Source organism: Schistocerca cancellata, chromosome 8 (genome assembly GCF_023864275.1).
Source record: "Schistocerca cancellata isolate TAMUIC-IGC-003103 chromosome 8, iqSchCanc2.1, whole genome shotgun sequence".
NCBI classification, from domain to species: domain Eukaryota; kingdom Metazoa; phylum Arthropoda; class Insecta; order Orthoptera; family Acrididae; genus Schistocerca; species Schistocerca cancellata.
Genome location: NC_064633.1, coordinates 270,697,665 through 270,721,709, shown reverse-complemented (window position 1 = coordinate 270,721,709; position 24,045 = coordinate 270,697,665). Strand labels below are relative to the sequence as shown.

Sequence of the window (24,045 nt, the reverse complement as noted above, 5' to 3'; positions counted from 1 at the left end):
ACTGAATGGCTGTCAGACCCCCACCATCTAATAGGTGCTGCTCATGCATGGTTGTTTACATCTTTGGATGGGTTTAGTGACATCTCTGAACAATCAAAGGGACTGTGCCTGTGATACTGTATCCACAGTCAACATCTGTCTTCAGGATTTCTGGGAACCGGCATGATGCAAAGCTTTTTTTGATGTGCGTATTTGTCATCTATGTTATTGGCACTATAAACATACAACCACTCTTGTTCCTTGATGAGGTTCAAAAAACTCAGTATAGCTTTTGGATTAGCTTTCCTACATAGTTTGTAGTTATATGTGACATTTGTTTGAGTACAAAAGCCTTTTAGAGTTAAAATTAGTGCATCATGGTCTGAAAGGCCATTCACCCTTTTCTTAACTGAATTCCCATCTAGTAATGAAGAATGAATAAAAATATTGTGTATGGCTGTGCTACTGTTCCCCTGAACCCTAGTTGGAAAAAACAGTCTGCATCAGATCATATGGATTTAGGAGATCTACCAAATCCTTTTTCTCGCACTGTCATATACAAAATTAATATTGAAGTCACCACATGTAACTTATTTCTTGTACTTCGTATAAAGTAAATCAAGAATCCTCTCTAGCATGAGCAGAAATGCTCTGAAGTCAGATTTAGGAGACCTATAGACAACAGCAATTAGAAGTTTAGTTTTACTAAATTCAACTGCGCCTGCTCAACATTCAAGTATCTGTTCAGTGCAGTGCTGTGATACGTCTATGGACTCAAATGGAATACTGTTTTTTAGGTACATGGCCACTCCCCAACTCCGCAAGGAACTCCTTGAAAAACAGCCAGTTAACCTGTATTCTGGTAAAGGAAGCCCCTGAATTGTCAAATTATTTAAGTGGTGCTCCGATATACCAATAATTTCAGAGTCAACATCTATAAGCAGCTCATTAACTTTATCTCTAAAACCTCTTATACTTTGATGAAGTATGCTAATCCCTTCTCTAATTGGAAACATGGTGTCCTCTGAAAGTGATTCCTTAGTTAGAGGGACTTCCTTTAAGCAGGTATATCTATCAGCTTACTTCAATCTAAAAAATGGTGCTGCTCTAACACCAACTACTACAGGAATTTTTCCATAAGTGATCCCACTGCCACCTGTAAGCTTTGCCAGCCTCTCCTTCCCAAACTATTAAGGTGCAGGCCATGCCTAGTGAAACCTGATCTACTGATAGACTCAACTGTGGCTCCACTGCAATGTGACCCATGCCCTCTGCCATCAGTGCCCTCTCCAGCCCCGTGTTAACATGCCTAACAGCTGCATTAAGATGAGGTCAATCATGATGCTGAAACAGTTGCATGAAATGCACATTAGTGCTACCAGTTTGAGCAGCTATCTTTACCAGGTCCCCAACTACATCATATTCCCCATACCTATCAAGACTATTCCCTGCTCCACCCACTATCACCACTTGATCCTCCTTCATAAAATTCCTACAAACTTCCCTATGCTGTCAGTCACCTGAGCCAACCCTGCACTAGGCTTCACAATGCTGGTGACCTGGTACTCACTCTTCAACACTTCCTGCAACTGCTGGCCCACATCTCTATCATGTAAAGTACCAAGCTGCAGAACCTTCTTCTTTCTGTTAGACTTTGCAACTGAGTTAGGCCTCCTAACTGCTGAGGACTGGCGCATGTTTCCTACACCCACAGCTACAAGAGGCTCCTATCCACTCAATTCTGACAGTTGGTCAAATCTATTGCATATATGCAAAGTAAAACTGTCTGAATACCTCCTCCTCCTAGCTGCCTTCTTGCCAACTGCCAGTTCCCATTCCCCAGTACCCTTCAACCTTCTCAACCTATCTAGATCCCCCTTTGCATATTGCAACTGCGCCTGAAGAGCACAGATCTTATGCTCCTGCTCCTCTGTTAACTTATTTCTACTACAGATTTTGTATTCCCAGGAGAGGATCTTGCTGGAATGCCCACTGGCTTCCCCATTGCATTACCCCCCCCCCCCCTCCACTGCCCCCCAAATAAAAATACTTTGAACAAATCCCACACTGCTACCCACTACTCACAAACGTACAACAGAGCCCATACTTCTCACTCATGGTAAAATTTTACAGTTACTGAAGAAAACTAAACGTCTACGTTACTTAAGTTCAATTACACCAGTACAACTATTTATAAAACTAACAATAGTGGTCTCGAAATTCTCTCTCTGCTAAGAAGCAACAACTTCTATTAATACTACTAAACCACAACTAATACCAATACAAAACTTCACAAAATTTAGTAGCTAAAACCAAAAATTCAAGTTGTCACTGGAATACTCAACGAAGTTAAAACAGTGAATGAAAATTTTACTGAAATATTTCACTAGAAACAATAAGAAATGTCAGCTGAAAACCACTGCATGAAATTTACCAAATGACTCCAACACACAGAAAACTCTAAAAAACTCAATGAGGAAATATTTCCAAAATTTATTAAATTGTTATTTTGCCACAAACAGCATGAAACACCATTGAGTTTAATAACTGTATAACAGAGCACAAACACCTTTGCCAGTACTTAGCTTTATAACCACTACAGCTGCAACTGCACGCCACGAAATGTAAACACACTACTGAGACTTGTATGAACAAAGTAAGCACACTCATGAATGACAGACTACTCGGGTCAATAACACAAGAAGAAAGCCTAAGATTAATGAAAATCCACTAATAAGTTACTCCTACAAAAAATATTAACACAAATAAACTTTAAAATAAATAACAATATGAATATAATAGAGGGAAACATTCCATGTGGGAAAAATATATCTAAAAACAAAGGTGATGAGACTTACCAAACAAAAGCACTGGCAGGTCCCTTAAAACCCACATCCTTTCGTCTTTCCCTCTCCTTCCCTCTTTCCTGACGAAGCAACCGTTTTTTGCGAAAGCTTGTGTGTATGTTTGTGTCTGTTTGTGTGTCTATCGACCTGCCAGCGCTTTTGTTTGGTAAGTCTCATCACCTTTGTTTTTAGATATATTAAAATAAATAACTGAAGACTAAAACTTTATGTGTTGTTGATTTAAAGATTATGTTCTCTGTTTTGTTCAGCCAACCTTCCTATGATGGTTTCAAGTTGATGTTGTCTGTCACAGTCATCAGAGTGTCACCTCCATAACTGAGATTATTAATTTTTCTGCCACTTACAATGATGTCGTTACACCATTCTTCAAGAACCTCCATCATAAAGTGCTCACTGTGTGCACTGAACAACATTGGGGAGAAAATATAACCATGTCTCATGCTGGCATCAGTAGAAAAGATTTCTGAGATGGTATTGTTGACACTTATTGTCGCTTTGTTCAAAAAGTACAGTTGCCAGATCAGATATACCAGGTGTCTCGGTGTACTCATCTCAATGAGGATAATCTGTAGCTTTGACCTTTTCACCTTTTTGAAAGCTTTTTTTAAAATCCATCATGCACATGAATATCTTGATATTATATTCCCTTGCCTTCCCTATGAACTGTCAGATATTTAGGATCTGCTCTTGGGTTTTCTTGCCCTCGTGCCTGGAGCAATCCTGTTTTGTTCATCTTATATTTGCAGAAGTAAGAAGGTGTTCAGCCTCGCGTTTAATATAGTGAGCAAGATTTTACTGGCTTGGGGGATGTGGGCTGTCACTTGATAGTTCACACAATTAAGTGGAGAACTTCTCTTGAACAGTGGTATGAAAATGGAGTGGTAGCGTAGGTCTGGCCGATTTCCAGACACCCAGATCCTCTGACGTAGCCTATGCAGGATGTCCACATCCAAGTTACCCGTTTTCTTAGGATTTCGGCAGTAATTCCATCCTGGCCTTGTACTCTCTGATTCCACAACTTTTTCAGTGCATGTTCCATATCTTCTCTAAGGATCACTAATTCATTGTCTGTTGTGTTCTGGTATGACATTGGCCGTGAGCTACAGTGAACAGCTTGATGCCATATTCTCTCTGTACTTTGGTGATGCCTTTTGCATCTCTTATGATGTTCCCTTCATTGTCTTTAATAATCTGAGGCCTGGGTGAAAACTCCCTTGCCAAGTATTTCACCTCGTTGTTTAGTTCTGAGCAGTGGTTCTGTCACATGTGCCTCTAGCTCCTTGGAAATTGTGATGGCGACTTATACAGGTTGGCACAAAAAGAATGCATGAATGTTTCCACAAAGTTTCATTGACCTGCAGTAACTCATTTGTTATGAGGCCATCTCAAACAGCGGAAGTTCAATTGAAATCACCCTGTATATTTCCCCTTCCCCTACAAGCATTCTGTATGAGTTGAAAACATTGGCAAGTAGTATCTGTTAGTTAGGTGATGCAATACAGTGTATTAAGGTAAAGTGCTTCAAGTGAAATGGGAAAATATATGTATTCCATGTGTTCATATATGATTTGTGTGTGAGTGTGTAGAGAATTCCTGATGTTCAAGTTCCTAATCAGAGCTCGATTCGTTGACTGGTTAATAAATTTGGTGAAACGGGAAGTGTTCTTGACAGAAAACATAGAAAATCACGTACAGTACTCACAGAAGAAACCCTGGGTAGCAATGAACATGCTCTGGAATGGTCTCCTAGAAGATCAGTTCGACGCCTTTCTCTGCAAATGGTACTTTCCTGTGACTCTGTTCAAATGACTACGAAGTTGTTAAAGTTGCAGTCCTATAAACTAACTGTAGCACAAGAACCTAAATTGGATGACCCTGCAAAAATGTTGCAGTTTTATGAATGGATGTAGAATAGGGTACATTCAGTTATTCATTCAATGCAGAATCTAACTTGCAAGGTGTGGGTACATATACTCAACACAAAAATTTCAAGCTGCTCGTGTTCTGGCCAATGTGACCAGCGTCCCAGTTCATGCAAGCTGAATGTGTATTTCAGCAGCACAAGGTGTTCAATAACATTTATAAATTTAATATAGTGCTTTCACTTCTGGACTTAGAAGTGATGGAAGAATAGAAGAAACTTTGTATCAACTGAGTTACACTGTGTTGAAGGAAGTGGTTCACATTGTTATCAAGACTGGGAAAAAAAATATGGAAGATTATGTCACTGGCCAACATCACACATTCTGAAGTCAACCAATCACGCTGGCTTTTTGTGTATAAGCATATATCAGGTGAAGAGTTCATGACTGCAGTTAACATGCACCTGGATTCCAAGTTTCACCCAACATGGAACCAAAGTTGCAGGTGTGCCTGGCCCTATAATCACTGTAAACTTTCTACATAACTTTTGTCTCATGGTTGCCCCAGTGAACTGTCGATTGGTGCCAGTAACTGCAGAAAATATACTGCCTGCTGCATCTTCCACATTGGGTCAAGTGCAATGCGATGTGCCTGTGGCTTCCTGCATAGACATGTTCAGTTCCTCTGCAGTGTCATCTATGATTTCACACCTGCAACAGTGTAGAGTGGTAGAGTGCACACTTGTATCACACGAGAAGAACTCAGTGAGTCAAAATGATTTATGTACTACAGACACTATCACATCACTGTCAGATGAAGTATTTTTTCATAACCTGCTTTAGGATTTTCCAGCACTCACCACCCCATCAGAACCAACAGGAAAAGTGCACATGCTAACCAACATTATACCCACATGATGACAATTTTGTATTCTGCCTGGAAGGCGGCGTGTGTGTCTGCTCCTGAAAACTGAAAGGTTGGCTGAAAGGTAGGAAGCTAGGAGGAGCAGGTGAGGTAGAACTCTCAGCACTGCAGTGTGAACTAAAATCACCTTTACTTAACTTTGTGTACAAGTAGTGGTTCGCCCACTGTGAATCAGAAACAATGTTGCTAGGTTGTCTCCTCGGAATCAAATGGGCTGAATCCGGAGTGACGCTTGTAGAGCTCCACAGCGCCGGCTAGAGGGCACTGTCGTTGGTGTCTCGTAGTGTCAACTTATGAAGTTGTACCTACGCCGTGGCATCATTGTTATTGATACCACATCCCTCCCCCCTGAAACGAGGCACCGTTGTTGAGTATGGCTTCCGACGGTGGGTGGAGGGACCCAGGGGCGGCGCAGCTGAGGGGGCGGTCAGTGGAACTGCCGGGGCATGCTGTCCACCCGCGGCCCCGAATTGCTCATGAGGGGGCGAGGAAAACGCCCCGTGGAAAACCTGCCCAGGGCGCACATCACCACTGGGTATGCTCGGATTAGGACGTGGAGCAACGACCTCCATGGGCGATGGGGGCAGTGGCGTGACAGCAGCCTCAGCGTCTATCAGTTCCGGCACCACGGAGGAACACGGCGGCAGCCGCGACAACGGCCAGTGGACTGGAAAACCAGAAGACTTATAAACTCATTATACCTTAATCAAAAAGTTTCAGTTAAAGTGAGAGGAGAAAGTACAAACTGGATCAGACCAGGGAAAGGAGTAAGACAAGGATGCTGTTTATCACCTACTCTTTTCAACCTGTACTTGGAAAATATGATCGACCAATGCTCATTAGATGACAAAGGAGTAGAAATTGGAGGAAGAAGAGTAGGGTGCTTGAGATTTGCTGATGACATGGTCCTTCTAGCCACAGGGGAAAAAGAATTACAGGATTTGGTGGACACCATTGCAACTAACGGAAAAAAATATGGAATGAAAATTAACACAAATAAAACAAAAGTATTGGCAATAGGAGGACATAAGGAAATAAAAATTGTGCTGAATGGAGAAACACTAGAACAGGCGCAAATTTTTAAGTATCTTGGAAGCAGGATAGACACCGACTGGAAGTGCACCACAGAAATTAAAACAAGGATAGCAATGGCAAAAGAGGCGTTTTATAAGAAAAGGAGAATCTTCTGCAGCAGTCTGGACAGAGAACTGAGAAAGAGACTCATAAAATGTCTTGTATGGAGTGTTCTTCTATATGGCGCTGAAACATGGACTATGAGGAAAAAAGACAGAGAAAGGCTGGAGGCTTTTGAGGTCTGGACATGGCGGAAGATGGAAAGAATAAGTTAAATGGACAGAGTAAAAAATGAAGAGGTACTGAGAAGAGTGGGAGAGAAAAGACAGTTACTAGATGTAATAAAGAGAAGAAAAAGAAATTGGATTGGGCATATATTAAGAAAGAATGACGGACTGATAAAAACAGTTTTAGAAGGTTATGTAGAAGGGAAAAGGAATCGAGGAAGGAAGAGATTCCAGATACTGGATGACATGATGGACGGTACAACATACAGCAGCCTTAAGACGGAAGCAATGGATCGCAGAAAATGGAGAGGCAAAGGACCTGCTAATATAGCAGATAACTGATGATGATGATGGCTAACAGCTATCTTTCAGTAACACACAGACCTCAACTCACCATGACAGTGCAGACAGGCTGAGTACACTGCACAGTTCATGACTGGTGTGCATCATATAGCAGAAAAAAAAATCCTTGTCACAGATTGCCTATCTCAAAGCTGTACCTGTTTAGACTCCATTCACTGAGCAGAGTTGGTATCTAAGCAACAGGAAGATCCTCTCTTACGCCATTTTATGTAGGAGAAGAGACCAATTTAAGGAATTGAGGATACTAACTACTGCTTCCCAGTGTATTTATTCTTTAGTAAAATTAGCATTAATAATATATCTTTTGTTAAATCAAAATCTCAGTTCATGGATTCAGTAATCGAAATAAGAATAATCTTCAGAAAGATTTAAAATCATTTACATGGATCCAGAGATATACCCATGATTCAGGGACAGGCATTTTCAGCAACCTTCTGGCAGCCATAAAAAGGTTTAATTACTGATAAAGTTCATTGTAAGAGGAGCCCTATATTTATGTTGACTCCTACTCCTCTGACGATTTTCTTAGCAGAACCAACTGTTGTGTATGTGTTATCAACAATATCAAGTAATCAGAGTATACATGCAATGTGACTTATCCTCAGTGCAGCAAAACGGGGTTTCCACATGCAAAAAAGTGGTGCTACTTGCGACACCAGGATTCCTGTGGCGCCACTTGTGTGACACCACTTTTGTCCATGTCACAAAACTTACAATTGCTTAAACTTTGTGCCGCCACTTTTTTTCCCTCACCACCAATTAGTGTCGTTCGACTTAATTTTGAAGCTCCAGCATAATATTTTGTTTTTTGTGTCCCTAATTTTGCCGTGTGTTTATTTTACATACATGGCAAAAGAATGAAAAGACCCACCATAGTTTAATAATGAAATTCAGCGGATGCTGAGAAAGCAGAAGCTGTTGCACTCTAGGTTCAAAATGGGACACACACATTATGACACGCAAATATTATTAGCGATTCGGCATCTGTGGAAAGATCTATGCTCGAAGCATACAACAACTACCACCATCACAGCTTAGTAAAGGATCTGGCAGAGAACCTGAGAAAATTTTGGTCATATTTAAAATTGCTAAGCAGGTCTAAGGCTTCCATTCAGTCCCTTGTTGGCCAGTCTGGTGTGTCAATTGAAGATAGCAAAGCAAAAGCTGAAGTTTTAAATTTCATGTTAAAGAAATTGTTCACACAGGAGAACCGTACAAACATACTGTCATTTGACCATCGGACAGATTCCCGAATGACGACATAGAGATAAGAATACCTGGCGTAGAGAAGCAACTTAAAGATTTGAAAACAAATACATCAACAGGTCAAAATGGAATCCCTGTTCGATTTTACAAGGAGTACTCTACAGCATTGGCCCCTTACCTAGCCTGCATTTATCGTGAATCTCTTACCTGTCTTATTCCACGCACCAGCATGGTTTTAGAAAGTATCGCTCATGAAAAACTCATCTTGCCCTTTTCCTCACGATATACTGAGACTATGGATGAAGGGCAATAGGCAGATTCCATAATTCTAAATTTCCGGAAAGTATTTGACATGATGCCCCCTTGCAGTCTGTTAACAAAGGTATGAGCAAACGGAATATGTTCACAGATGAGTGAGTGGCTCGAAGACTTCTTAAACAATACAACCCACTAAGCTGTCCTCGACGACAAGTGTTCATCAGAGACAAGGATATTGTCAGAAGTGCCCCAGGGAAGTGTGATAGGATCGCTGTTGTTCTCTATATAAATAAATGATTTGGCAGACAGGGTGGACAGGAATCTGCAGTTGTTTGCTGATGATGCTATGGTGTATGGTAAAGTGTCAAAGTTGAGTGACTGTAGGAAGATGGAAGACAACTTAGGCAAAATTTCCAGTTGGTGTGATGAATGGCAGATAGCCTTAAATGTGGAAAAATGTAAGTTAATGTGGATGAGTAGGAAGAACAAACCTGTAATGTTTGGATAAATACAGTATTACTAGTGTTCTGCTTGACATAGTGAAGTCGTTTAAATATCTGCGCGTAACGTTCAATGCAATATGAGGGGGAATGAGCATATGAAAGCTGTGGTGTGAAGGCATAGGATCAACTTCGGTTTATTCGGAGATTTTAGGGAAAAGTGGTTCACCTGTAAAGGTTACCGCATACAGGACACTGGTGCGACCTATTCTTATGTACTGCTAGAGTGTTTGAGATCCGTACCAGGTCAGATTGAAGGAAGACATCGATGCAGTTCAGGGGCAGGCTACTAGATTTGTTACTGGTAGGTTTGAACAACATGTACATGTTACGTAGATGCTTCAGAAACTCAAATGGGAATACCCGGAGGGAAGCTGACATTCTTTTCGAGAAACGCTATTGAGAAAAATTAGAGCAAGGGCATTTGAAGCTAAATGCTGAACGTTTCTACTGCCGCCAACATACATCGTGTAAAGAACACAAAGATAAGTGAAATTAGGGCTCATATGGAGGCATACAGACAGCCATTTTTCCTTCGCTCTATTTGCGAGTACAACAGGAGGGGAAATGACAAGTAGTGGTACAGGGTACCCTCTGCCATGCACCATACGGTGGCTTGCGGAGTGTGTATGTATATATGTAGATGTGCACTACCAAAGGACTCGAATAAGTAGTCAGTAACAAAAACTGTGCAGTTTTGAAGATTAGACTATATTCAGTTTTCGTTCCATAGACTGAAAAAAAGAGATGATTCTCGTGGGTGTGATATTTCATCTTATTTAAAAGATTTCAGAGCAAAGAAAAAATATCACCTTTTAAATGAGTCTTTAGGGCATCATAAATGTCATTCATCCACACATCACTAAAGAAGGAGAACTTTTGAGAATGTAGTGTAAATGTCGAAAAGACAATCGCTAGATGTCAAATAACGAAATGTCTAGTTTCACTCGAGCCAGACGTCTGTCTCTATTATGAATATCGAATTTTTTAATAGATCTCGAGTCACAGCTCTAGAAGCACTCGAAGTGAGTTTTTATTTTTTTAAAGCAATTCACGAATGGGTCTTCATTTACGAGTACTACTTCCATTAGAAGTTTCTTTGACGCTACTGTGATATTCCTGCATAAAATTCACTTCCAAACCCAACATTTATACCTTCTCTTCTTCTTATTGGATTCCTGGCTCAATCATATATTGTCAGTCATAAAAATAAGTGTCACTTAATTTCAACAGATGCACACGGCACCACTTGCTATGTCTTTTGTTGCACGTTTGCCTCAGTCGGGATTCCACATGCAACAAAAGTGATGCTACGTGGCCGCCACTTGAGTGGTAGCACCGAAGTAGCCTTTGAGCAACGTAAATAAGTATTGTAAAATGATTTTTCTGTTTGATGATGTATAGTTACAAAAGCCCACATATTAACAAAAGCAGCTCAGTGTGGAACGAAAACTACCTACATTTAATCTACTCTCATCTGTAGCACTTCGAGTAGGTGCAACGCGATGATCGATTGCCAGCAACTATCAGCTGCTCAGTGCGCGCGCGTGTGTCAATGAGCGAACTTCAGTTCTCTGTTAGGTTTTGACAGGTGACTGGTGGTGTTATGGCTGTAGAATGGAAAACAGTTTTTATGACAGTTGCTGTGGTGTGTTTATGTTTTGTAGGCATTCCAATTAGAGTAGATAAGCCGATAGACACTGCTACTCAGGCGCTATTTAAGGATTACGTAAAGCGCTTTAATAAGTCCTATGAGAATAATGAAACGGAGTACGCGCTGAGACTGCGTCAGTTCCAGGTAGGTTTTGATCAATTTTTGTTTTGCATTTGCTACAATTAGTAGTGAAGTAGTGAAACATTTACATCTCGTCTCTTTATATAATATCTCGAAGAACTTTAATTCCTACTCAAGTTTACTCTTTTCGGTACCTTGTAATATTAACAGTTTGTTGTCGCATTATGTAACATGCATAGTACTAATATGTCTACGCGAAATATTTATTTTTTTTCTTTTTCATGTTGTAAGTGACCTTTGAAACGACACTTAGCTACCATTTTTGTGCTATATGTTGTTGGTTTTGTCACTGGCTGCCTGAAAAAAGTTAACTACACTAACAAGAGTATTACGTAATATACACACTACAAAATCGTATTCGTTTTAGTATGTGCATGGTAGCATAGTGTTGGTATTGATACATTAATCGACAGCTTCCCGTTGACAATACTTAATACTATACCCAACAATTAATACGAACTCTGTTATTGCAGGAAAATAATTTGTGGAGAATTTGTTGTATTAATGAACGGACAAATTTTGTAAAATGATGTATTTTTTCACATTGAATGTACGATAGTGAATTTGTACATTCGAAACTCCACGAAGTAATTGCTGTTGTACAGCATTGTCATCATCATAAAACACAAGTTAAAGAGATATGCTTAAAATCTTCTATGTATTTCCAGCACCAGTTGTTGTTATTTCTTGCAATTTTTGAGAGAAAAAATCCTTTTTTGGTATTTTACTTAGTTGAACATTGTTTGCTGTCATATAATTTCACCACAATCATTTTAGTAAGGGTAGGGGTCCCAGTGTGTCAGTTTTCCACAAGTATTCAGCATAGGTTCAACATAGATTTGCCTACTACCTGCTTCTGAGGAAAGCAACTTAATAGTGCACCTGATGTCTGATACTTTGTAATCATCTGTGCCAGTTTCAAAACAAGAGCAGTGTAACTAGGTAGGACCTATAGGATAAAGGTAAATTTTACCACTGTAGCATAAGTTTGTTGTGCTGGCGTGTCAGTGAGAAAACTTCAATCACAACAGTACAGTAGCTCTTGACAGCTGACTGGTGGTGTTATGGCACTAGAGTGGAAAACATCTTAAGTTTCCTACAGTAAAAATGAAAGACTGAAGAGAAATGTGGCAGTAGAGTATGACAGAACATCAAAGCTATTTTAATGAATTAACTAGAGTTTTATACTCGTGAAGTAATAGGTGCACCATTTTCATATAGATTTTTAAAATCATATGTGAGATGTTGATGTAAAATTGAACATGATGGAAGCCACTAACACTGTACAACTAAACATGGAGAATGATGTAGAAATAAAAGTAAGTAGGGCCTAAAAGAAACCACTTGCCAGTGTTTATTGATAGTTAGCAGAGTCAACACTTAACATTGGCAAAAGAGAAATAATTCAAAAGCAAATTGTAAGTGAGTGCTGTTACATGAGTAAGCACCATGTCAATCAGCTGTGACACAGAGGTTGTCTTTCTTGGATTTCTATGTGTTTCCATGCTCATAATATAACTATGTAGCACAGCTCCTTCAGTAAAATAATACACCACCTTTCTTAACAGAGATATAGCTAGGAAAAGGTGAAGTCAGCTGGTAGCAAATAGATGTCTTTCCTCATTTTATTTGTTGTTCTCATTTATTTACACTTAATATAATGTCATTAAATGTCATTTCTCTGTCCTGAACAGTGGAAAACCATGTATTTCTTATGCAAAACCTCTTGGTGACACTCCCTGCCCTGAGTCTTAAGTACAATTGGTTAGTAGAGCATGTATCTACCTTCTTCAACAGAATTAATGAACTTTAGAAATATTTGCACTTGTTGTGTTGTATAACCTCATTCTCCTATAGCACTGTGTAATGCTCAAAGTGATATCCATTTTGATACAATTCAATAATGCTGCTAAGATAATGAAATGATCTTCATCCTCTTCATATCACCATCGAAATAGGATCCATTCTAGAGAAAGTTGTGATTTATCTGTGAAGAGGATTAGCTATTTACTGCTTGTGGGTCAAGTCCAATTACATTTTAGGTCATGTTAGTTAATTTCGTATTCTATGAATCACTTGCATAATTAATGCTAATGCTGTGGGTGAGTCGCTCTACATTCATATGTAATGTGGCTGGGTTCTTTATATAGTTGGTTCTATGTGACATTTCTGTTTCTGATTTACAATGGAAATTATCTATGGAAGTTCATATGTATTAACTGGAATTTTTTGTGAACTAAAACTACCAAAAAAAAAAAAAAAGTTGAACCAGCTTTTGATGTCAGCGCACATACATCTATCTTATCTGTAAACTGCTAAATAAACCTTCAGCCTGGAATAAATGTTTAAATTTTACAAAATGAATTTCATACCCACACAGTTGATGCATCTAAGGCAATGCAACCATTAGTGATGCAGTTTCATTTACTCCTGTCCTCAGCAGTCCAATCTGCAATCATATTTTATACACAGCTGCCACTTAATGAAGTTGGCAGAAAAACACCTATCATGTCTCAGTCTCTATACAGGTCTAGGAGTCTGCAAATATTAAAGTGCTACCAAACAGATAGCACAAAAAAGAAAAAAATAAATAAAAATGGGGGAAAGCTCTTGGATGCAGAGGAAAATGCAGTGAGAATTTTAAGTCTTGAACTAAATATGTGTTAGTAGCAGAAGGTAATGTTAAAAAAAGTCTAAAGTGACATCAAAGCTGTATGAAAAACCAATCTTGAAAACTGTGAAACTTAACTTTAATGTTAAGCATTTCTAGGTTTAGAGCCACATTATGTTTCAACCTAAAATAACTGGCACTTTGTGAATAAAACTGGTGTTTGAGTTAAGGCTGCAGTGACCTTCTTCTGTGCCTGATGAATGGGAAAAATGGTGTTTCACCAACGCAAGCTTGATGTCCTCGATAAATGGCAGCAAGAAATGAACACCTTAGTACGGAAACTAGTTGATGTGAAAGGTAGCTGGCTTGCACAATAGCAGCGGACATGATTACAGGGCGATATATACATATAACAAACAGGTAATATGGGCAACACAAAATGAAACAAGTAATAAACATTTATTACAACAATCTACCAAAAATGGAAATGCTCTGCTTTGGGTAATGAATGATGCCTTATTCCGTAGTCAGTCCTATATGTTAATCTAACCTAACACATTGAAAGAGAACTATATAACCTTAGAAATTTAGCCTGGACTGCTGTATTTAATAGTTTTAATTTATGGCTCTGAAGAATATCATCATGTGACACTGAGCATTTACAGTCCGATGATCACTCATTTATAATGGCTAGCTGTAACAGGGACAACTGATACGCTTTGGTGGGCTATAACTGTTGGCTGGAATGGTTGCTGCAGCTGTATGATCCGGAACTGACAATTTCTGGCAGTACATCTCCATTTATCTGTGACTTCCAGAATAATCTTGCATCATCAATCTTGTTCAGAAGAGCAGGAAGCAGTTCCTGGTGTCAGTGCCGTCTGTGGCAACTGACGTTACTGTAGGTTAGTGGGGTGCACGGTTGGAAGGTTGCTTGGGGGAAGCGTAAGTAGACTCCAGTATATGAACACTGTCTATATAGCATCATAGCTGAATGGTGTCAGGCATGGAGAGTGTCTGGATGGTGGCACTCACTGTGGGTTTTGCAGTGTATAGTGAGAGACTGTGTACACAGAATCCTCCTCGTGGGGGGAGGGGGAGGGGAGGTTCAAGGTGATGAAACTTGTCATTGACTTCATGCTTCATTGCTTGCCAACTGCTGATATGGTGGCTGTATACATTGTTCCCCTTGGCGGTTTCCTGTGGCACCAAGGAAAACCACACCAAAAACTTTGGTGAGGGGGTGGTTGGACAAGTGATATGCCATGTCAATATAAATTGGCTCATCATTGGGATACAAGTGATGCCAACATTCATCTGGTCATTATCAGTTGGCTCCAGCTGGATGCTGCTGCCAGAGATGAAGCTAGGCAGCTGCTGGCAGAATCTGTAGGCCCCCAGATGGCTGGATGCATTTAAAACTTACGAACCTGAAAAGGAGAACAGGCTAAGAATTCTGCCCCCCCTCTCTCTCTCCCTCCCCCTCTCTCCCTCTCCCTCCCCCTCTCTCCCTCTCCCTCTCTCCCTCTCCCTCCCCCTCTCTCCCTCCCCCTCTCTCCCTCCCCCTCTCTCCCTCCCCCTCTCTCCCTCCCCCTCTCTCCCTCCCCCTCTCTCCCTCCCCCTCTCTCCCTCCCCCTCTCTCCCTCCCCCTCTCTCCCTCCCCATCTCCCCCTCCCCATCTCCCCCTCACCCTCTCCCCCTCCCCTCTCCCCTCTCCCCCTCCCTCCCCCTCTCCCTCCCCCTCTCCCTCACCCTCCCCCTCTCACCCTCCCCTCCCTCCCCCTCCCCCTCTCCACATCACCCCCTCTCCCCCCCTCTCCCCTCTCTCCCCCCTCTCTCCCCCCTCTCTCCCCCCTCTCTCCCCCCTCTCTCCCCCCTCTCTCCCCCCTCTCTCCCCCCTCTCTCCACCCCTCTCCCCCGTCTCCCCTGTCTTCCCCTTCTCCCTCTCTCCCACCTCTCCCCATGTGTATGTGGTTTTTGTTTTTAGTCTTTTTTAGTTTTTATGGCAATTTACAACACTATGCTGAGTTTCAGTACTAAAAATTATAATGTACGGCTGCTGTAAGACTTCTTGGTACCCAAGACTTCTTTCTGCACTTATACATTGTAATGAGTACTATTATAACATCAAGTTGAACACATATATTTCAAAACGACACAACACATATAAGTCACTGAGCAAGTTGACAAGCAGGACATGTGAACAAGGTAACATTCAAATGAACACTGAGTTCAAGTCTAGCGGCCGCTGCCTGGCTGGTCGCTTAGGTGGCGCGGCTGCTACATGGCTGGCAGACAGTGCCGCATGTAGAGGACGTGCGTAATTGTGTGGTGCGCGGTACCAGACTCAGGGCAGTGTTGTGAGTGTTACCCTCTTTCCCATTGCCATAAACAGTATTATGTTTACGGTAGGGAGTCCTGTACAGTACTCCTTATGTGTGGACGATTTTGCTGTTTTCTGTTCCTCCTCCAGTGTTGCTACAGTGAGCCGCCAGTTGCAACTTATAGTGTGGAGTTTAGATAGGGCTGCAAAGACGGGTTTTCAGTTTTCTGCAGATAAGAGTGTGTGTGTGTGTGTGTGTGTGTGTGTGTGTGTGTGTGTGTGTGTGTGTGTGTGTGTGTGTGTGTGTGTGTGTGTGTGTTTTCATTTTATTCATTCTCGTCATACTTTTAATTTACCTGCTTCGCATATGAGGAACACCAGTCTACGTTTAGTGACTTGATGAAGTTTCTGGGCCTCATTTTTTACTCCAAATTGTCGTGATTGCCACACCTGAGAGGCCTGAAGGCTAGAACCCTGGAGGCACTGAACTTTATGAAGTGCCTTTGCCACAGGTGTTGGGGAGCTGACAGGGTGCATCCGCTCCAGTTTTATAGGCTTTTGTACATTCATGGCTACACTACCGGTGCATGGTGTTTGGATTGGCGAGGCCTTCTTATTGGAAGATAATTGACATTGTCCACCATGAGGGGTTTGGCTGGCGGCCATGGGTGCTTATAGGACCAGCCTCATACCCAGTCTCTGTGCTGAGGCTGGTTAGTCTCCACTTACAATTTGACCGCAACTCCTCATCGTGCATAGGCTTGTAAGTTCCCTCGCAGCTCTGAATTCACTCACATACCATACTGTTTCTCGTCCCCCTCTGGAATGTATTTTCTCCCTTTGTCCACAAACAAAGCCATTTGGGATCCTAGTGCGGCATTGCTGGAGTCACTTGCAGTGGAGCAAGTCCAAACCCTAATCCAGGCTTTTAACTGTCTGCCACCTTGGTTACTACAGAGAACCAGAGTCACTTTAGATTTAGTGCAGTAAAGGAGAGATTCCGCTCTTGCTTCTGTTTTTAATGCATAAATTTTCTGGTATTTTATATGAGCACCACAACTATGTAGCTGTCTTTAAGAATGGGTCTAAACCTGGGGACTCCATTGGTTGCTCTGTTGTTTTCTGGGATTGCATCCTCAAGGTCTGACTGCCTCAAACATTTACTGTCTTCTATGCAGAATTAATCATATCTTGCAGGCACTGGAGCAGATGGGACATTCATCCAGTGCTGAATTTCTTGTCTGATCCAATTCTCTGAGTGGTGTTCACTCTCTACGACTTTTGCACCCAGCAGATAAAGTATTCTAGAGTATACAAGATGCCCACCTCCAACTAGAATGACTGGGAAAGAAGGTGTCTTTCTGCTGGGTACCAGGGCACCTAGGTATTGCAGGGATTGAGGGGGCAGGTCTAGCAGCCAAGGAGGCATGTCATGATCCTCAGCTATTTCAGTATGTCATCCTCCTGCATGCTATAGCCTCACTATTGAAACCCAGAGTCTTGCGTCAGTGGAAAGATGAGTGGCTGGAAGTGACAGACAATAAGCTCTATAACAATGAAAACAATCCATTATTGATAAATTTATTTAATTGGATAGATAAAAAATCTACTCACCAAGCGGCAGCAGAACACACACACATAACAGACTGTTGTGATTGGCAAGCTTTCAGAGCCAGTGGCTCCTTCTTCTGGTAGAAGGGTTGAAGGGGAAGGAAGAAGCGTGAAGGAAAGGGACTGGAGAGGCTTAGGAATAGGGGTAGATTTTGGGAAAGTCACCCGAAAATGCAGGTCAGGAGATACTTACCATACGGGATGAGAAGGAAAGACTGTCTGTTAGGGACTGCCAGTAAGTAATAAATTTAAAACTTAAGCATGATGCAGCATTTTTTCATGCATGTTATTGTTTATGATGTTATATTTCCTGATCTGTAATAGGTAGGTGGTTTAACCCCATGAAGATTGTTGCCTGACAATAAGGGATATGTGTACCAAGTGTGGTTGAAATCGGTCCAGCAGTTAAGGAGGAGATATGGAAAACATCAAAACACACGAGGGTGTGCACGCACACATGCACTCACCCTCTCTTATTATTTTATGTATGGATTTGTCAGATCACAATTAGATTACAGCAGTGTCATTAATGGATTAGCTCATACTTCCTATTTCAAGATGTAAGATACTGTCAACCCTGAGGACATTCAGATATCGACTGGAGCCTATTGGACCAGTCCAGTTCAGAGTCTCTGTGAAGGAGTCGACTGGTGAAATACTACTCTTGATTTGGCGACATCTCCTTCTGGCCCGACAGACCCTGAGAATCGTAGCATTGCCTCAGTTACTATCATTTAGTGTGGGTAACAACCTCAACTTTGAGAGGCTGTTCAGGAATCAGCCTCCATATGACCACGCTGTTTGGGATATGTGTTACTGACTGTCTCGCGGATCTGGTTTATCAGACTTCCGTATACAGGGGCAGGGGTGGGACCAATTGTTGCCTTGATGTCTTCAGTGGCCCAAAGTGATTTTAAGCTTGATGCAGTACAAGAAAACTTGTACTCCAGGTTACATTCTTACAAATCTGTTTTCTTCAATTTTTAGTACATTCTATGGCTTTATCGTTGTTCCCAGCAGATGAATGCACTCAGTTGTTCATCTGTTTTCCCTGATAGGATTATCCAAGTACACCGAGACATCACTCTGCAAAGTTTATCATCTCTTCTGATCCACTCAGTAAGCTAAATGTGGTCCACTGCATGTATCCAGTAGACAGACTGATTCAGACTGTCCACAATACCTTACAGTGGATCCAACACTGAGGCAAGAATGTGGCCTTGTGTTTGCTACTGAACATATCAGGATACAGGGAAATGCCAAGGCCAACAAAGCAGCCAAAGAAGCATGTAGGGATGGTGCTGTGTGTGGATGTGCCATTCCCACGCAAGCTGTCATCTCGTTTGGCAGATGGATCATGCATCAGTGGGAATCTGAATGACTGGAAGTCACAAACCACAAACTGCTCAAATCAACTACACTGGTGTGGCAGAGTTCATGCCAACCACACCAAAGGAAGTCAAGTGCTGTTCAGAAGACTGCGCACAAAATGTTGCCCACTAACATTAAGTTTCCTCCTCTGCTCAGAAGAACCACCACTCTGTGAAGTTGTGTTGTGCCCCTTTTGGTTCAGCAAGTTCTGGCTGGAGATTAACCCATCATCCTTGCTGACACCAACACCAGTGTAACAATGGGATTTAAAATTTGAGTCCTGGTTGACGGGAGGTTAGTGTGCTCTGGATGTATATCTTCCTCCAGATAGTTCAGTACTCATGAACGTATTGGCCGCACTGATTGATTAACTCCCTGAACCTTTCCTACTACCCCCTGCATGTTCAGGGGTAAGAATTGGCCCGCGGTATTCCTGCCTGTCGTAAGAGGCGACTAAAAGGAGTCTCAAATGTTTCAGCCCTTATGTGATGGTCCCCTCGTGGGTTTGACCACCATATTTCAAAATTATTCCGAAGAGCGAGCCAATTGGGGAAGAGCGCCTTACTTGTTGCATTTTGTCCATCGTGCATTGAGACCTTTAGCCGGCTTATTCGTCATCGCATTGCAGTCCTGCTCAATCTCCATCTCTTTGGTGAGGATATATTCCTGGGTGCGATTTCCACCATGCACTCTGCAGTGTCGCTTTTTGCATTGATGACGACCATGGACCACTTGCCACCTAATATCCAGCACGGTAGCCAGTCCGTTGTGGTGGGGCCATGTACCCTGTTGGTTGTAGCTCCCTGACAACACAGGGATCGCTCTACTGATGCCTGCGCCATTAACTCCCCACGTATGCCGAGTAGATGCCTATCTCCCTGGGGTATCGGGACTCCCGGCAATGGCCATTCTGCCAGGTGGCCTTTGCTGTGGCTGGGTGGTGCCCGTGGGGAGGGTCCTTGGTTGGAGTAAGTGGCATCAGGGTGGATGACATGCAATGAAGCATGGCACATCTTCTCTTGCTGGTGCCCAACCACTAACAGTCTCTAAGCGTTCAAGGGTTCACTTTAAAGCAAACATGTATGACCCCAAATCGTTCCCCTCCTTGGCTACACCATGGGAGGAACGAAAGGCTATGAATGACAGCGAGACGTATTTGCCCCGGTATCTAGTCTGTACAAGAGCTGATGGGGAATCTTTTGTGTCCACGAAGCCTCAGTTCTTCATAGACCATTTGTAGTACAAGTTTAGGTAAATGGGGGGGCTTGTCAAAAATGCGATCTGGGTCATTCTTGATAAAACAGCATCCTCTGCCCAGTCACGGGCATTACTCACTTGTAAGATGAGGGATGTTTCTGTTGCTATCACACCCCATAAAAGCTTAAATATGGTTCAGGGCATTATATTCCACAGGGACCTTCTTTTACAGTCCGATGACGAGCTGCGCGCCAACTTAGAGTGACAAGGTGTCCATTTTGTCCAGCGCGTCCGCCGAGGTCTGAGGAATAATCAGTTTGCCACCGGTGCCTTCATCTTGGCCTTAGAGGTTGACACATTACCCGAGAAGGTGAAGGTGATGGTCTACTGCTGTGATGCAAAGCCATATATCCCTTCACCGATGCGGTGCTTTCCTGAAAGTTCGACCATATATCTTCCTGCGGTACTTCCAGCATCACCTGTTAGGATTGTGGATGTCCTTCACATCCCAATACTACCTGTGCCCTGTCTCCCACCTGTGTCAACTGCAGAAAGCACCATTTGCCTTGCTTGCCAGACTGCAGGATTCTCCAGGAAGAAAGAAAATAATGGAATACAGGACCCTGGACTGATTGACCTGCACTGAGGCTGCCCCCTTGCTGATGTGGGGCACTTCCCTCTGTGTTGTGCCTGCACAATCTACTTCAGGAGCAACAGCCTCCCCCTCCAACCATCTGGGACGGTCAGTCCCCACTTCTCAGCCAGAGAAGCATAAGTTGTCTTCAGCTCCTCTCGCCAGGAAGGCATCCCTTGGGTCACTCCTTTCCCAGGTTCCTACCAGTGGCAAAGCTGAAAACTGCCAGGGGCTGCTCAGAGTTCTGCTTCTGCAAATTAGCCACTGGTTTTATGCTCCCTGAAAGAGCAGTTGGAATGTTGGAGCTTTTCATTACACACATGCCACCCTGAATTGTACAATACTCCGTTCAGTGAGTGGGGATTCCAAAGTGCCCTAGCCGCTTGACCTGATACGGCTCCCGGGCCAGATCGCATCCACTGTCAGATGCTCAAACACCTCTTGGTGGACTGCCAGTGACACCGCCTAGACCTTTTCAACCGTATCTGGGTTGAGGGTGAGTTACTGTTGCAATGGCGGGAAAGCATTGTAATCCCAGTGTTGAAACCTGGCAAGAACCCACTGGAGGTGGACAGCTACCGCCCCAGTAGCCTCACCAACATTCTTTGCAAGTTGCTCGAACGCATGGTGAGCCGCAGGTGGAATTGGCTACTTGAGTCTCAGGGCCTTCTGGCTCAGTCTCAGGGTGGGTTACATAAGGGCCGCTCTGCCACCGATAATCTGGTGTGCCTGGAGTCTGCTATCTGTACGGCCTTTGCCTGCCATCAGCATCTGATCGCTGTCTTTTTTGACATGCGGAAGGCATACGATACAACATGGCGACATCACATCCTCTCTACGCTTCATGGTTGGGGTCTTCGGGGTCTGCTCCCGATTTTCATACAAAATTTTCTGTCGCTTCGTTTCTTCCGCGTGCAAGTTGCGGCCTCCCATAGTTCCTCCCGATTTCAGGAGAATGGGGTACCGCAAAGATCTGTCTTAAGTGTCTGCCTCTTTTTTGATTGCAATTAATGGGCTTGCTGTGGCAGTGGGAATGTCTGTCTCAGCTTTCTTGTATGCTGATGACTTATGCCTATATTTTAGCTCCATGTGCATTGCATCTGCTGAACGGCAGCTGCAGGGCGCTATCCACAAGGCGCAGTCTTGGGCTGTAGCGCATGGCTTCCAGTTTTCAGCTGCCAAGACCTGCGTTATGCACTTCTGCCAGCGACGCACTGTTCACCCTGAGCCACAGCTTTATCTTGATGGCGAACCTCTTGCCGTGGAGGAGACGCATTGGTTTTTGATACCCGATTGACTTGGCTCCCTCATATTCGGCAGCTTAAACAGACATGCTGGCGACATCTTAACGCTCTTTGTTGCTTGAATCACACCAGCTAGGATGCCGATTGGTCTACCCTTCTACGGCTGTACCAGGCGTTAATTCGGTCCCGTCTAGATTATGGGAGCCTGGCTTATGGTCTGGCATCACCTTCCGCATTGCAGTTGCTTCACCCCATGCTTCACAGTGGGATCCGACTCGCCACTAGAGCTTTCTGGACAAGCCCTGTCAACAGCATACTTGTTGAGGCAGGCATCCCTCCATTGCGGTTCCGGCACCAACAATTACTGGCCAGTTATGCTACACATGTTTGTAGCTTGCCCGGGCATCCCAATTATCGTCTCCTGTTCCCTCAGTTGGTCGTCCATCTTCCAGAACGGTGGCCCTGGCCAGGGTGTAAGATCGCGGTTTGCGTCAGAGTTCTTCTCTCTGGGCTTGAGGTTTTCCCTCTTCCACCTCTTTTCTGGGCCCCTCTGCGTATACCCTCATGGTGTGTACCCCGCCCATGCCTTCGGCTCGATTTGGCACAGGGCCCGAAGGACTCAGTCCCTCCTGAGGCCCTTTGGTGCCGCTTTCTTTCAGTCCTTGCCATGTTTCAAGGCTCTGACGTTGTCTATACTGACGGTTCGATGGTTGCTGGTCGTGTCGGTTATGCTCTTACTCTAGGGGATCATTGTTCTTATGCACAACACTCATTGCTGGCTGGCTGCAGTGTTTTCACTGCCGAGCTGGTCACCATCTCTCGTGCCCTAGAGTATATCCGCTCCTGCTCAGGTGAGTCCTTCATTATCTGTAGTGACTCCCTGAGAGGTTTACAAGCTATCGACCAGTGTTTCCCTCGCTCTCGTCTGTTGATGGCTATCCAGGAGTCCGTCCATACTCTTGCCCGTTGCGGCCACTCTGTGGTCTTTGTGTGGACCCCAGGTCATGTCGGCATTCTGGGAAATGAATGTGTTGACACGCTGGCCAAACAGGCTGTTGGTGCACCAGACTTGGAGATTGGCCTTTTGGAGAGTGACCTCAGGTCAGTTTTGTGGCAGAAGGTACTTTGCACCTGGGGTGAAATTGGCGTACCCTACCTTCAGCCAACAAACTACCGGTATGTGGTGCTCCTCCTTGCGGGTCTCTCCCAAGGACTCTGTTGTCATCTGCTGGCTGTGCATTGGCCACACCTGGATAACACACAGCTATTTATTGCGCCACGAGGACCCACCTTTATGCCACTGTGGATCAGCTTTGACGGTGGTCCACATGTTGTTGGACTGCCCGCTTTTAACTCCGCTCAGGCAGGTGTTTATGTTGCCTGATATGCTTCGTGCACTTTTATCAGATGACATTGTGATGGCAGATTTAGTTTTGAATTTTATTCGTGCAGGGGGTTTTTATCGCTTGATCTAAGTGTTTGTCCTTTTTTTAAAGTCTGGCCTTTGGTCTACGACTGGGGTTTTTAGTGCGTTTCTTGGTGGTTGGCTTTCCTTTTTTGTTTCTGTGGTCGGCCAACGACTGTCACACTTGATGTGAGTTTAATTCCTTTTTTCTGGTCTCTGTGTCTTTCTTGTCCTGTGTCTTCTCTTGTCATCTCCATTGTTTGTTATTATTCTTTGTGGGTGTTTCAAGTTTGTGGGAAAAGGGACTGATGGCCCTAGTAGTCTGGTCCCTTCTATCCCACAAACCAACCAACCAACCTTTTGTACTTGTGGGAGATTTTAACATGCATAACCCCTTGTGGGGTGGAACCGGGCTTGCTGGCCAAGGTAGGGCGGTCGAAAATTTACTGTCACAACTCGACCTCTGCCTCTTAAATACAGGTGCCCCCACACATTTCAGTGTGGCACATGGCACATATTCGTCCATTGAACTCTCGGATTGCAGCCCTGGCCTTCTCCCATATATCCACTGGAGAGCACATGACGACCTGCGT

At 43.3% G+C, this 24,045-nt stretch overlaps 2 protein-coding genes across 4 annotated transcripts in view; one reads left to right on the top strand and one right to left on the bottom strand.

Moving 5' to 3' along the window:
• Nucleotides 1-5,859: 5,859 nt before the first annotated feature.
• Nucleotides 5,860-10,798, bottom strand: LOC126095191 (uncharacterized). Of its 3 annotated transcripts, none has more exons than XR_007521923.1 (2): nucleotides 10,722-10,798; nucleotides 5,860-6,300 (listed from the first exon to the last, which is right to left on the bottom strand). XR_007521923.1 is itself a non-coding variant. In XM_049909925.1 (2 exons), the coding sequence occupies exons 1-2, from the start codon at nucleotides 10,111-10,113 to the stop codon at nucleotides 5,939-5,941; spliced, it is 402 nt and encodes a 133-aa protein (XP_049765882.1). In that variant the 5' UTR covers nucleotides 10,114-10,212; the 3' UTR covers nucleotides 5,860-5,938. The 3 variants fall into 3 exon arrangements, 1 of the variants encoding a protein (XP_049765882.1); XR_007521924.1 differs by lacking the exon at nucleotides 10,722-10,798 and adding an exon at nucleotides 10,417-10,523; XM_049909925.1 differs by lacking the exon at nucleotides 10,722-10,798 and adding an exon at nucleotides 10,074-10,212.
• Nucleotides 10,799-10,816: 18 nt separating this feature from the next.
• Nucleotides 10,817-24,045, top strand: part of LOC126095190 (cathepsin O-like) — an 84,687-nt gene continuing 71,458 nt past the window's right edge. The window contains exon 1 of the mRNA XM_049909923.1: nucleotides 10,817-11,059. Within this exon, the coding sequence (XP_049765880.1) occupies nucleotides 10,868-11,059 (192 nt within the window). The 5' untranslated portion in view covers nucleotides 10,817-10,867. The remainder of the gene's footprint in view (nucleotides 11,060-24,045) is intronic.

Bases quoted from the DNA above. Each gene is read 5' to 3' on its own strand.
- LOC126095191 (XM_049909925.1), bottom strand. From the start codon at position 10,113: ATGAATGACATTTATGATGCCCTAAAGACTCATTTAAAAG. The intron at 6,301-10,073 runs GTGATATTTTTT...CTGGTTTTCCAG, and splicing joins CCTAAAGACTCATTTAAAAG to TCCACTGGCCGTTGTCGCGG.